Genomic DNA, 15,116 nt, shown 5'->3' on the forward strand with positions numbered 1-15,116 from the left:
CGTGAGGGGTGAGGTGGTGACAAGGGGTTGGAATGAAGGTCTGGGAATCCCTGGGAAGCTGAGTGATTGTCTCCTGTTGGGACAGGTGGGAAGCATCCTGTTCTTCAGGTGCCAGAAGGGATATCTCCTGCAGGGCTCCACCACCAGGACCTGCCTGCCCAACCTGACGTGGAGCGGCGTCCAGCCCGACTGCGTCCGTGAGTCCTGGGAACGCCACGGGGAGCTGGGGCCCTCAGCCAGGCTCTGCAAAAGGAATCCTTGCAGGAAATGTGTTGCATTTTAGGGAGAATTGGGGATTGCAAAGGCAGTTTTTAGTCTGGCACTCAGTTCTGGGCTCAGAGGTGCTTCAGCAGCTTTTGGTTTTGTCTTTTTCCCTTAAAAATGGGGATGGCCAATCCTGATATTCAGCTCATCAGCTGGAGCCTGGTTCAGCTTTCAGGAACAGAAACCCAGCATGGGAAGCTCTTCCAACTGGGAAAAATCCCTGTGAGCTGTGGTGTTGAAACTCCTCAGGAGGGTTCCCCTGTTGCTGTCACGGTGTCACTTCTCACCCTCCCTGTGCCCACCTGGGTGGTTTCTCTCACCTGTTCTCCCTCTCCTCTCCAGCCCACCACTGCAAGCAGCCCGAGACCCCATCCCATGCCAACGTGGGTGCCCTGGACCTGCCCTCCCTGGGCTACACCTTGATCTACTCCTGCCAGAGCGGCTTCTACCTCACCGGGGGCTCCGAGCACCGCACCTGCAAAGCCGACGGCAGCTGGACAGGGAAGCCCCCCATCTGCCTGGGTGAGGGGCTGGCAGCACCAGCTGGGCTCTGACACCCTCCCCAGGCTCTCAGGTTGTGGAGATCCTGGGCCTTGAGGTGCTTCAGAGGTGGTTTTCAACCTGCAGATAAACCCAAGATGCAGTTCTGGAGTCAGAACTCCATGGAAGGAGAGGGGAGGTGTTTTCAGCTGTGATTTTGTTCCCTTAAAAGTTGTGGGATGGCCCAGCCTGATTTTCATTTGGTAGGAGGGTCTGCATCATTGGTCTCCACTGCAGAATCCCAGAGCATGGTTGGAAAAGGCCTTTGAGGTCATCAAGTCCAACCTGTGACCCAACACTCAGGTGCCACCTCCAAAGAGCCACCTGGGGATCTTCTGGGGAGTTTTTGGGTCTAGAAGAATCTGAACAGGACAAAAATTGTTTTTCCCCCCTCACATTTTACCTGCCACAGAGTCTTGGATGAGGAACAGATGAGGAACATGTTCTGATCCATTGAAATGAAGCCCTGGAGTGTGACCCTGGATACTTTCCTGGAGCAGAGGGAAAGACAGGACAGGTTGGGGACAGTGGCTGAAAGGCAGAGAGGGACCTGAGGGTGCTGAGGGACAGGAGCTGGCCATGAGCCAGGTGTGCCCATGGTGGATCAGGGATGGACCAGCAGGAGCAGAAGAGGGATTGTCCCCTGTCCTGGGCACTGGTGAGGGACACCCCAAGTGCTGTGTCCAGTTCTGAGACATGGAGAGGCTGGAGAGTGTCCAGGGAAAGGAACAGAGCTGGAAAAGTCCTGATGGAGCTGAGGGGGCTCAGCCTGGAGAAAAGGAGGCTCAGGGGGGACCTTGTGGCTCTGCACAGCTCCTGACAGGAGGGGACAGCCCCAGGTTGGGCTCTGCTCCCAGGGAGCAGGGACAGGAGGAGAGGGAATGGCCTCAGGCTGAGCCAGGGCAGTTTGGGGTTGGATTTTAGGGAAAATTTCTGCACAGAAAGGCTGGTCAGACCTTGGCAGGGGCTGCACAGAGAGGTTTGGAGCTGCCAAGGAAAGCCTGGACGTGGCACTCAGAGCTCTGGGCTGGGTGACAAGGTGGGCATCGGGAACAGCCTGGGCTCTGTGACCTTGGGGGGCTTTTCCAGCCTCAGGAATTCTGGGGTGGGCAGTGCCAGACCCCACAATGCAATACAATGCAATACAATACAATGCAATGCAATGCAATGCAATGCAATGCAATGCACTACAATACAATGTAATGCAATGCATTGCAATGCACTACAATACAATGCAATGCAATGCAATGCACTACAATACAATGCAATGCAATGCAATGCAATGCACTACAATGCAATGCAATGCAATGCAATGCACTACAATACAATACAATGCAATGCAATGCAATGCAATGCAATGGACTACAATACAATACAATACCATACCATACCATACAATACAACACAATACAATGCAATGCAATGCAATGCAATGCACTACAATACAATACAATGCAATGCAATGCAATGCAATGCAATGCAATACAATACCATACCATACAATACAATGCAATGCAATGCAATGCACTACAATGCAATACCATACCAGACAATACAATGCAATGCAATGCAATGCACTACAATGCAATGCAATGCAATGCAATGCACTACAATACAATACAATGCAATGCAATGCACTACAATACAATACAATACAATGCAATGCAATACAATACCATACCATACAATACAATGCAATGCAATGCAATGCACTACAATAAAATACAACACCATACCATACAATGCAATGCAATGCAATATAATGCAATGCTGACCAGCTGTGCTTTGTCCCCTGTCCCAGCCGATGTCCGGCCCAGTGGGAGACCCGTGGGCACCGCGCGGGAGCCGCCGCTCGCCAAGGCCTCAGGTGAGGCTCAGGGGGCTCCTCCCCATGGGCACAGCCCTGATACCCCCTCAAATCCACCCTCCTGAATGCCCTCCTCTGTGTGGAAAATGCCAGTCGCTTGTTTTTAAAATTTTAAAAGTTTAATGGTAATAAAATGGTTATAAAAATAGTAATATAATTTGAGTAATAATGATTTGGACAATTTGGATTAGGACAATATGAGACAATAGAGACAAAGAGTTATGGACAGTCTGGGTACCTGAAAAAGGACCCACATTAACAGAGGATTAGCCCTTAAAAGCAACAGCCTGTTGCATATTCATACACCTCATACATGATGCATAAATTTCATTCAAACACAGGATTCTGTCTGGTCAGTGCCAACTTTTTCCTCTGAATCCTAACAGCACCTTGGAGGCGGGAAGAAGTTTGTTTCTTCTGATAAGAGGAATAAATTCTGTTTCTCTGAAAGATTCAGGTGTCTTGTGGCTGCTGTCTCACTACGAGTCCTTTCTTTAAAAAAGTATCCTACATAGCATCGTTTTTATTTTAGCATTTTGTTATAACCTAAAACTATATTTAACAGTGCTTAAGAGAATTAATCAGCATCACTTTCTAACACAACAAATATAATATTCATTTTAATATTTGCGAAAAGCCAATCATAAAATACATGCATTTTTCACACTCTGGAAACTGCCACGTGCCCCATCCTATTCCCTGGAGGACAAACAGGATCCTTACAGGAGCTGGACATCAAGACCCATATCCCTCCCCAGAGCATTCCCTTCCAAGGTTTTGTAGATTTGGCATTTTTTATTTGAACTTTTCCTAATAAGTTTATTTCATTAGGTTTATTTGACCTTTTCCTAATAAGTTTATTTCATTAAGTTTATTTGAACTTTTCTTAATAAATTATTTTGGGGGTTGGTTAATTTTAAACTTTGCTTTTGCTTTTGGTCACACCAGCCAAATTGAAGTCACTGGTTTTGGCTTTGTCCCTCATGGTGATGGCTCAGAGCAGGTGGGATTTAAGATACTTAAAATACAAAATATTTTTAAATATTAAATTTTTTAAAAATCTAATTATTATCAGTGAATTCAAAGAAAGCAGAAACCCTGCTCTGTTTTATTTTTTCCCCCTGAAAAAATGGAAATGCTGCTGGGTATTTTTTTTTCACATCTCCCACTGCTGTAATTCCAGTGCCTGCAGATGTGTTTGCAAGGAATTCCCTGTGGAAAGGCTCCTACGAGTACATGGGGAAGAAGCAGCCAGCCATGCTCTCTGTCACCAGCTTTGACCCTGCCACCAGCAAGGTCAACGCCACCTTGATCGACCACAGCGGGGTGGAGCTCCAGGTGTCAGGTGAGGGACAGACAGTGTGACCTTTGGGAGGGGGTGGCATTGGCACTGCCAGGGCAGTTCCCTGTGTCCCCATCCCTCTGGATGTCCAGAGTTGCCAAGGACTCTGCCTGGGGGCTCGGAGACCCTGGCACACAGCCCAGAACACCTGGGGATTTGACTTTGACCCCTGGAGCAAGTTACCAGCTTTGTATGAGGACCTGAAAGTCACACAGGTTTGAATAGTGTAATAATAAAATAATCACAGGGTGAAAATGTAGATTTTAGGATTTTTGGTATGGGGGTTATGGGGACAAGATGGAGGAACTTGGGCGTGTCCAGCCTTTCTCCTTCTTCTTGTTCTCCATTTTCTGCAGTGATGTTGGCACTTTGGGGTTGGTTTAGAGTAGAAGTGCACTGTCTAATACAGGTGATGGGTATTGGGAATTAAATGTAAATATGTTATACGTAGTTTGTAGTATAAAAGGACAACACAGACAGTGCCTGTGGCTGCCCTGCTGAGCAGATCTCGGCTGGGCAGAAAGAAAATTTTATAGATAAGAATTAATAAACAACCTCAAGACCGAAAAGTGAAGAGTCCAGACTCGTTCTTCAGTTGCACGGGCTGAAGCAGAGACATCCTGCACATCTTGGGGCAGCAATTAACAACCAAAACCCCAGAGCACAGCTGGGATGTTGTGATAAAAGCCAATTCTTGATTGGATAGGTTATATGTTATAGGATTATGAAAGGTTATATTATATATAATACTATAAAATGTAACCTATGTATATTTTATAGTATTATCAGTACTGTGTCAAATCTTACTGGTGGACAACACCTTCATGCTTAATTTATGGGTCAGTACAAGGTATTTTGCATCTTTGTCAAACTTCTGTATTTTTAGTTAGTTTACATATTTTTTCTACTGATTCTCATGAGACAGCTCTTATTGTTTATACTGGTGCAATTATTTTTCACTCTAGGAATAGATTTTTGTGTTAATGAATCTTTCATACCAAGATTGTTTTCTCATGGGAACTTGCAGCTATTAATTTAGGCCTGATTTTATGAGGCCTTTCTTTTATAATTTCTCTTCCTGTCTGCATCACTGGGACACCTCTAGGGCTGTGTCCAGTTCTGGTCACTGATGGCCAGAGAGACATTGAGGGGCTGGAGTGTGTCCAGAGAAGGGAATGGAGCTGGAAAAGGGTTTGGAGAACTCCTGATGGGGCTCAGGGGGCTCCCCACAACTCCCTGACAGGAGAGGGGTCAGGCTCTGCTGCCAGGATGAAACAGCCTCAATCTGTGCCAGGTTGGATTTTAGGGGATTTTTCTCCATGGAAACACCTTGAAGCTGCCCAGGGATGTTTGGAGTGCCCATCCCTAGAGGTGTCCAAGGTAGGACTTGGAGCTTTTGGGTAAAAACCATGAAATTATGTGAGCTGGACTTTGATGATCCTTGGGGGTCCCTTCCAGCTCATGATTCCGTGAGTGCTCCATGTCCCTGCCCTCCTGAATATTTATTAAATATTCAGTTGAGTCCTTTCCCATGTGGAAAATACCTTCAGTATCCTGGGCTGTGTTTCCCACCACCAACTCAAATCCTGACGTGGTTTCTCTGCTCTCCCACTCAATTATTTCAAACCAGAGCTGACAAAATCCTTTTTTTTTCCAGGGATTTACAAGAAGGAAGATGTGCACCTGCTGCTCCAGGTGTACCAGATCATGGGGCCACTGGAGATCTTTGCCAACAAGTTCAGGAATGACAAATGGGCCCTGGATGGACACGTGAGTGAACAAAACCCACCCTCCCATGGCTGTCCCAGCCTGGATTTCCCTTCCCTGGAGCTGAGGGATAATTCCCAGAGCTGGGAGGGGACATGTGGCACTTTTCCAGCAGGTGACGGTTCCTCCTGCAGCTGGGGGTTGGTTTTATTGCCCTGGGGTTTGGAATCCATCGTCTCCCAGATAATGCTGGAGGAGAAACCAACAGGATTTGTTTCCTGTGGGTGTTTTACATCTGCTCAACATCTTGCTGGAAAAGCTGATTTTCCCTACTCCTCACACTTTACCTGTGTCTGGGAGTTTCCCAAACCCTTTAGGGTTCCAATGGAGCTTGGAAAAAATGTGGATCCAACTGACCCATGGCCACTTTTCTCCCTCTCCCTCTGGAATCAGCAATGTCCTCTCCAGTTTATCACAAACAAGATTTTTTAGCTTCCCTTCCTTTGACAATGGAGAATTTTCAGCTGTTGGGTGGTGAAACTTCTTCAAAAATGCCAGAATCTTCTGGGGAATTGCATCAAATTAATGCACTTGGAAGGGGCTGGGATGAACTGGGTGTTAAATCCAGGGGAAAATTGGATAAACCCATTGATTTCCACTCTCCACAGGTCTCGTCAGAGTCCTCAAGTGGCACCTTCGTGTACCAGGGCTTTGTGCGTGGCAAAGGCTTCGGGCAGTTTGGCCTCCAGAGACTTGGTAAAATTCCTTGGATTTGCACTTTTCCCCTCGATTCCAGAAGCTCCATTTTGGCCTGGTTGGGGGTTTCCAGGCAGGGAATTTTTCTCCAATCCCTCACTTGAATTTTCGGCGCTTTTCGAGTTCTGCTGAACTTGGTGTGAGGTTTGTGGGAGGCAAACAGCACAAAACAAACAGCACAAAACAAACATCACAAGGATAAAATTTATAATTTGGGAATAAAATGAGGAATAACCAGGCTGCTGTCCGAAGCAGGGAGAGTTTGGAAGCACAAACAACACCTGGATGGTTTTTTTTACCAAATTCCCAGATCCCTGCCAAGCCCAAATCCCGTTCTCACCACAGCAAGTGTCTCCATCAGAAATCACAGAGGCTCTTGGGAGCTTAAACCCCCCAAAGTTTAAGCTCCTAAATACCACTTAAAGCATAGTTTGAGCTCTTTAATCCCTCAGGATTGCTGGAATCTCATCACCTTTATGGATGTACGTTTTTGCAGCATTTCAGAGTCTCCTCAAAGCCCAACTTCATGCATCCACGTTGGACTTTTTTGGCAAAATAAATCAATTTATATCTCTCTTTAATTGCAGATGTAAATAAATTATGAGACCTAATAGGCTGGATCTCCATCCTTGCACATCCATTTTTAAATTCCATTTTCCAGCACCACTTCACTCATTTTGCTGCTGGTGCCACCTGTACTTTGAGCCACGGCTTTTTCCCCCAGCAGGGGTTGGGAAATGTGGGAAATGTGAAAGGAAAATGAAGGAAATGTGTTTCTTTCTGCTGTGTTGCAGACATCAGCATGATGGAAAATGATCCTGAATCCATAGGCCACCACTTTGCATCCAACAGCAGCTCCGTGGCAGCCGCCATCCTTGTGCCTTTCATCGCCCTGATTATTGCAGGGTTTGTGCTTTATCTCTACAAACACAGGTGGGTTTGGGGCAAGAATCCCAAAAGCTGAAAGAAATTCAGGGATTTGAGAGAGATATCAGTGAGCTGGGCTTAAAATCCCCTCCTTTAAGGCTGGTTTAATTCAGGAGGTGGGACAAAAACAGAAGGTTTGGGAGGTTATTGCAGGGTTTGTGCTTTATCTCTGCAAACGTGGTTTTGGGGAAGAATTCCAAAAGGTGAAAGAAATTTAGGAATTTGAGAGATATATCCGTGAGCTGGGCTTAAAATTCCCACCTTTAGAAATGGTTTAATTCAGGAGATGGGACAGCAACAAAGAGGGTTTGGGAGATTGGGAGAGTAATTCCAAAAGGTGAAAGAAATTCAGGGATTTGAGAGGAGTATCAGTGAGCTGGGCTTCGAATCCCCCTTTTAGGACTGGTTTAATTCAGGAGGTGGGAAAAATAAAGCATTTCTTTGGATTTGGGATTTGGGAGAGGAGAGCAATGGTTTTTCTGGCCATTAATGGGATTTGTGGCCACATTTGGGAGGTTAAAAAGCAAATTCCCCCCCTCCCCATGGCTTTGAATGTGGTGTAAATTCAGTTTTGTCCTGATCAATGCTGCAAACCCCCAGATGGATTTTCCTGCCCCATCCCCACAGGTTTCCCCTGTCAGTACCCTCCCTCAGGGCTGTCATCTTGATTTCTTAAGATTTTCTAAGCCTTCTGAGTTTACATTCTTGTAACAAACTTTCTCACACACTTTCTCTAAATAACTCATTGTTTTGCATTCTTTTATGGAGGAGGAGAAATTTGCCGGACTGTTGGTTTGTCCAGCGTCATTGGAGAGGTGGCACTTTCACCCTCCAACCCACTGTCACTTTTGGAAACATATAAATTTTAGAGTCAGAAGATAAATTTCCCTTTTTTCACCTTGAAAGCAGCACTGTGCGTGCATTGTGTGTTCCGTGTCCTGTAGTGACATCACCTGTGTGGGTTTTGTCCCCGATGCCACAGGAGGAGACCCAAAGTCCCGTTCAACGGCTACGCCGGCCACGAGAACACCAACGTGAGGGGCACCTTTGAGAACCCCATGTACGACAGGAACCTGCAGCCCTCAGACATCATGGCAGGCGAGGCCGAGTTCACAGTGAGCACGGTGTGCACGGCCGTATAGCGCCGTCCCCGCGCGGTGAGTGGGACACGGCCACCCCGCGGCCACCGGCGGGCCCTCAGGGGTGTGGGGCCATGGGATGAGGGGAGGTGGAAGGGGTTGGGGGCATGGAGTGTGTGGGGAGGTGGAAGGGTTTCCACAGGATCATGGAATGTGGGGATTTGGAAGGGTTTGGGGTCATGGAGTGCGGGGATTTGGAAGGGTTTGGGGTCATGGAGTGTGGGGATTTGGAAGGGTTCTCATGGGATCATGGAGTGCAGGGAGTTGGAAGGGTTCTCATGGGATCATGGAACATGGGCAGTTGGAAGGGTTCTTATGGGAATCTTCATGGGATCATGGAATGCAGGGAGTTGGAAGGGTTCTCTTGGGATCATGGAACATGGGCAGTTGGAAGGGTTCTTATGGGAATCTTCATGGGATCATGGAGTGCAGGGAGTTGGAAGGGTTTTCATGGGATCATGGAGTGCAGGGAGTTGGAAGGGTTCTCTTGGGATCATGGAACATGGGCAGTTGGAAGGTTCTTATGGGAATCTTCATGGGATCATGGAATGCATGGAGTTGGAAGGGTTTTCATGTGGTCATGGAGTGCAGGGAGGTGGAAGGGTTCTCTTGGGATCATGGAATGTGTGGGGAGGTGGAAGGGTTCTGATGGGATCATGGAATGTGGGGAGTTAAAAGGGTTTCCATGGGATTATGGAACATGGGGAGTTGGAAGGGTTCCCATGGGATCATCATGGGATCATAGAATGAGGGGAATTGGAAGGGTTTGAGATCACAGAGTGAGTAGAGTTGGAAGGGCTTGGGGTCATGGAGTGAGTGGGGAGGTGGAAGGGTTCTCTTGGGATCATGGAACATGGGGAGTTAGAAGGATTCTCATGAGATCGTGGAATGTTGGAGAGTTGGAAGGGTTTGGGGTCGTGGAGTGTGTGGGGAGTTGGAAGGGTTCTCATGGGATCATAGAAAGAATGTGGGGAGTTGGTTTGGAATCATGGAATGTGTGGAGTTCCATGGGATCATGGATTGTGGGGAGTTGGAAGGGGTTGGGATCATGGAACGTGGAGTTGGAAGGGTTTGGGATCATGGAATGCATGGAGTTGGAAGGGTTTGGGATCATGGAATGCATGGAGTTGGAAGGGTTTTTCATGGGATTGTGGAGTACAGGGAATTGGAAGGGTTCTCTTGGGATCTTGGAGTGTGTGGGGAGGTGGAAGGGTTCTAATGGGATCATGAAGTGTGTGGAGTTGGAAGGGTTCTCATAGGATTGTGGCATGTGGGGAGTTGGAAGGGTTTGGGATCATGGAACATGGGGAGTTGGAAGGGTTCTCATGGGATCATGGAATGTGGGGAGTTGGAAGGGTTTGGGATCATGGAACATGGGGAGTTGGAAGGGTTCTTATGGGATCATGGAGTGTGTGAGGAGTTGGAAGGGTTTGGGATCATGGAATGTGGGGGTTGGAAGGGTTCTCATGGGATCATGGAATGCAGGGAATATTCCATCTGAAATGTTCCAATTTTAGGACACCAAAGCCCCTTCCCCAGAATTTCCATGTGCCATGACCAACCCCTTGCTTCCCCAGATTCCCGTGGCCGGTGTCCAGTGTGGATGACGTTCCCACCTCACCATCCATCCATCCCCTCCCCACCTCCCTGCTCCCGCCCCGCCGAGGCCGCGGGGAAGCTGCTGCACCTCCCTGGAATTCCCGAGGGGCTGCTGGATCCACCTCCAACCTCCATCCTGCTGGATCTCCAAGCCAAAGGTTCTGCTCCGGCCCCGCTCCCAGACCTCGGGAAGGCCTGCTGGTGGGAAGGCTTTCCCCAGCCTCCCAAACTTTGGGAAGAGCTTGGGCCACAAAGAGGTTGTGCACAAGGTGCTGGGTTCTGTGGAAAACACCTGGATGGGACAGGATGAGGATTTGCGTGTCTGGGTTATTTTTTTGGCTGGATTTTCTACCCCAGTGCTTGAGCAGAGGAAGGGTTTTGAAAGTGGAGCTTTCCAAACCTTGGGAAGCTTTTCCCCTCTTCCCTGTGTTTGGTTTTCCTTTGGGCATTCCTGGCTGGATTTATGGATAACACCTGGATGGGACAAGATGAGGATTTGGGGTTTCTGTATTTGGGGTTCTGGGTCATTTCTTGGTTGGATTTTTTTACCCCAGGGCTTGAGCAGAGGAAGGGTTTTTAAATGCAAAACTTGGGAAGCTTTTCCCCTCTTCCCTGTGTTTCATTTTCCTTTAGGCATTCCTGGCTGAATTTATGGATAACACCTGGATGGGACAGGATGAGGATTTGGGGTTTCTGCATTTGGGTCTCTGGGTTATTTCTGTGTTGGATTTTCTACCCCAGGAAGAGTTTTCCAAATGGGACCTTCCCAAAAGTTTCCCTTTTCCCTGTGTTTGATTTTCCTTTGGGCATTCCCAGCTGGGTTTTTCCCTGCCCCATGTTCCCCCTGATTTGAGCTGGGCCCAAATCCCTGATCAGGAATTCACTGCCAGGTGATTCCTGAAGGGACAGGAATATCCAAAGGGACAAAAATCCTCTCTGAAAAGAGCTCAACACTAATTCCCCCAAAAGCTTCCCAAATCCTTTGCCCTTTCCAGACTGATCTTCCAAAGGGCAATGCCAGAAGAGTTTTAATTGCCATCCTGAGCTGTTCCCTTTATTTCCCAGGGGCACTGAGGTTTCCTGGGATTTTGTGGGAGCAGGGAAGGCTCTGGATCCTTGTGATCCAAAGTTTGCTTGGAGTCACTTTTTGTAGGATCAGGGGAGGCAGAAGTGCCATTCCCAGGTCACTGAGTCCAGGAGGCTCTGAGGAAAATCAGGATGAACCCTTTGGAATGGGGGTTTCCATCCAAGCTCCAGTTCCAGCATGGATCTTCTCCTCCCTGAAGCTTTGCCTGGGATAATCTGGGAATTTTTGTTGGTTTATCCTTGATTTTCTGGGTGTAAATACATCAGTATTTTATTTTTGTTACTCCTGGCTCTCCCACAGGGAGCAGAATTCCCAGCCTGCCAAAAAATGCCACCTGTCCTCCCAAAAATGTCACTTCTCCTAAAAATCCCACCAAGGTGCTCTGATTTCTCCCTGGGAAGTGGGAGCTGGATCCTGAGCCCTGATCCAGCGTGGGCAGGGGTCGGGGAAATGTTCCCACATGGATTTAGGGAGGATCCCAGGGTGAAATTCCATGGGCAGATGGATTGGGATGGTGTCAATCCCATTGGGACTCCAAAGGAATATTCCCCTCTTCCCTTGTCCCCCTTCCATGCTCCCAGGGCTGGAACCAGGCTGGGATAATCCCTTGGAATCCTTGGATCCCACCCTGCCTCCACTGGGCTCTCCTGGCCCATCCCTGATCTTTTCCAAGCTCAATTATCCCTAAAAACCCCATAACCCACCCCAAACCCCTGCCCTACCCCGTTCCAATCCCAATTCCAGGCCCCAAAATTCCAACAATCCCTGGAAGCAGAGCTTGGATCCATCCAGGTTCTTCCCCACATTCCAGGGAATCCTCTCACACCTAGCTCCCACTCATTCCATGGAAAATCCAGGAGAAATTCATGTCAGGAGTGCAAAATAAATCCAAAATATTTAAAACCACCCAGGCAGGGAGAAAGGGGAGCTTGAATTTATTGGAATTTGCTGCTTTGGATCCATGAATTCCCTACTCCTGCTGTTGCCCAAGGAAGTGGGAAAAGGGGTTTATCCCATTTTTTTGCAAGCTGGCTGAGATCTGCTCCATGCCATTCTCCATCCTTGTGCCCAGAGGACTTGCATATGGTAAAAAAAAAAAAAAAATATGGGAAAAAGGGGAAAAAAAATGAAAATAAAAGGGAAAAAAAATGAAGAAAAAAGGAAAAAAAATGAAGAAAAAAAAAGGGAAAAAATGAGAAAAAGATAAAAAACCACAAAAAAAGCTCAAATCCCTCTTTTGTACAGAGATATATTTTTATTAATTAAAAGTTTGTACAGCTAAAAAATAAATAAAAAAACAAAATGTAATTTTTTTTTCATTATCGTAGGGAAAAACAAGAACAAAAAAAAGTAGTGGAAAAAAAATCAGCTTTTTTTTGTAAATGTAATAAAGTGTATAAATGGTTTCCATAAAAATGTACATATGGAATCTCTCCATGCCCCTGGCTTGTCTGCAGAATTCCCAGTTAATTTATCTGTCTCTGTATATGAGGCTTTTCCGTGTGTTCCCGGCGTTCCCTGCGGAATTTCAAAGCTATTTTCGATTTTGGACTTCCAAATAATAAAAAATCTCGATTTTTGCATTGCTTTTTCTTAACAGCCCCCTGGTGCTTTTTTTTTCCTTTTCTTTCTTTTGGGGTTTTTTGGGGGGTTTTTTGTTTTGTTTTTTGGTTTGAGGTTTTTTTTATTTGGTTGGTTTTGTTTGGGTTGTTTTGTTTTTTGGTTGGATTTTTGGTTTGGTTTGGTTTTTTTGTGGGGTTTTTTGGTTGGTTTTTTGGTTTGGTTTTTTTGTGGGGTTTTTTGGTTGGTTTTTTGGTTTGGTTTGGTTTTTTTTGTGGGGTTTTTTGGGATGGTTTTTTGGGTTTTGTTGGTTTTTTTGAAAGGGTGTGTGAATTCCAAAAGTTTTATCCCGGAATTTTCAGGATGTGCACTCACCATTCATGCAAGGATGGAGTTTCCCGACTTTTCCAGCACATCACGATTTCAGGAAAGGGGAAAATCCGAGCAAATTGGGTGGATTTGCATGAATGGATTTGGTTTTTCCAGCGGGGGTTTATCATCAGTATCCCACGGGAAAGGAGAACGGGACCCTTCCCCCTTCCCAACCCCCACATTCCTTTTCAAGGAGCCCCAATTTGCCTTAATGAGGTTTTAATTAACGCCTCCTCTCTCTCCGTGCCCGGTGATTGGCAGGAATTAAGTCGGGATCGAGGAAATTTGGGATGAAAAAGGCCCTGGAGGATCTTTGATGTCCCGTGTGGATTTGATGCTCCCTTGCCTTTTTTTTTTTTGGCTTTTCAGACTCTTCATCCTTGGATTTATCCTTGGATTTGTCCCCTCCTTGGCTCGGTTTGTCCAAAATAAGGGTCAGGGAGGGAGCTGAGGTTTTTTGGGATGGGGTTCCTTGGGATTTTGGGGCAGCAGAAAGGATCGTGCTGGATTTCCATGGATTCAGGAGGAGGGAAGAGGATCCAAACGCTTTTGGAGCTTCCCAGAGGAGCTGGGGCTGCCCCATCCCTGGAATGTCCGAGCTTGGAGCAGCCTGGGATGGTGGGAGCTGTCCATGGTCATGGAATTTGGGGTGGAATGGGATCATCCTTAAGGTTCCTTCCAACCCAAACCATTCCAGGATTCTTCCTGCTTCCAATTCCCAAAATTTCCCTCAGTATTTGGGGTATTCTTCCTTCTTCCAATCCCCAAAGCTTCCCTCAGTATTTGGGGTATTCTTTCTTCTTCCAATTCCCAAAGCTTCCATCAGTATTTGGGGTATTCTTCCTTCTTCCAATTCCCAAAGTTTCCCTCAGTATTTGGGGTTTAATCCCCAACCCAGGCTCGGCTTTTTTGGGGGCGTTCTTCAGGAGAAAATTCCTCATTTCCCAAGCTTTTCTTTTGCCACCAAGTTCCAGCCCTGGAATCTCCTCCAGAACAGGGATTTGGTGCTTTTCCAAAGCTTTCCCAACCCCTCTGGAAGGAAAGATCCCAAAAATCTCCCCTGACTCCTCCAGCAGCTGCTGATTGAGGGAGAGACCAGCAGGGAAAATGGGAGAGCTGGAGCTTCCACTGGGAATATTTTGGGGGAAAAAAACAGGGAGAGACTAGCAGAGAAACTGGAAGGAGCTGGAGCTGCCACTTGGGAATATTTTGGGGAGAAAAACCAGGGAAAGACCAGCAAAACATCCACCAGGAAAAAAAAAATCCATGGAGAAAGAAGCAGGACAGGAGCTGGAGCATTTTTTGGGAGGAATAGAACTGGGAGAACTGGAAGGAGCTGGAGCATCCACTGGGAATCTTTTGGGGGAAAAAAATAGGAAAGGACCATCAGGGAATTGAGGATTTTTTTCAGGAATATCCCATGGGATTCCTCAGCAGGGATTCCTGCCCTGATGGCAAGAGTTAGCTCATCCCAAAACAAAAATCTGGGAGATATTTTTAATTAGGATTTTTGCCTTTGAAAATGAATCCCAATTCCTTCCATCTGCCAGCCTGGAATATTCCAAGCTCCAGTAAAAACAAGTGGGAAACTCCCCGTGAGGAGAGTGAAAGTGCAGGAGGGACGGAAAAGATGGAATCATTGCCTTCTCCCACCTGGGATTTATAAAATAAACTATCAATTAAATATCTCTTTAATTAAATGTCACTTGAAAGATCACCTTAACTCAGCCTGAGGATGGAGGGATAAAGGGGTGTCAGGGATAATAATAATAATAATAATAATAATTCTAAATCCAGGAATTATTGCTCCATTTGCCCTTTCCAACGGCGATTCCAGCTGATTGTGGAACAAATCCTTGGGAAGCCTTGGGAATCTTTGGTCTCTCTCCCATTAAAGGGTGATTAAATTCAGATAAAATCCCCTTCCAGACTGGAGGGGCGTGGTTGGATCTTCCC

The 15,116-nt window shown here is 46.8% G+C and overlaps 1 protein-coding gene across 2 annotated transcripts in view; it reads left to right on the plus strand.

Annotated features, from left to right (window-relative positions):
- CSMD2 (CUB and Sushi multiple domains 2) overlaps window positions 1–12,827 on the plus strand; it is a 256,066-nt gene extending 243,239 nt beyond the window's left edge. For both annotated transcript variants that reach the window (XM_058040469.1, XM_058040468.1), the window contains 9 exons: window positions 86–197; window positions 607–786; window positions 2,606–2,671; window positions 3,855–4,016; window positions 5,671–5,783; window positions 6,389–6,476; window positions 7,271–7,409; window positions 8,386–8,560; window positions 10,120–12,827. In XM_058040469.1, coding sequence (XP_057896452.1) covers window positions 86–197; window positions 607–786; window positions 2,606–2,671; window positions 3,855–4,016; window positions 5,671–5,783; window positions 6,389–6,476; window positions 7,271–7,409; window positions 8,386–8,545 — 1,020 coding nt within the window. In that variant the 3' untranslated portion in view covers window positions 8,546–8,560; window positions 10,120–12,827. The remainder of the gene's footprint in view (window positions 1–85; window positions 198–606; window positions 787–2,605; window positions 2,672–3,854; window positions 4,017–5,670; window positions 5,784–6,388; window positions 6,477–7,270; window positions 7,410–8,385; window positions 8,561–10,119) is intronic.
- The last annotated feature ends 2,289 nt before the right edge of the window (window positions 12,828–15,116 follow it).

Source organism: Melospiza georgiana, chromosome 24, assembly GCF_028018845.1.
Source record: "Melospiza georgiana isolate bMelGeo1 chromosome 24, bMelGeo1.pri, whole genome shotgun sequence".
In the NCBI taxonomy this organism is placed as follows: domain Eukaryota; kingdom Metazoa; phylum Chordata; class Aves; order Passeriformes; family Passerellidae; genus Melospiza; species Melospiza georgiana.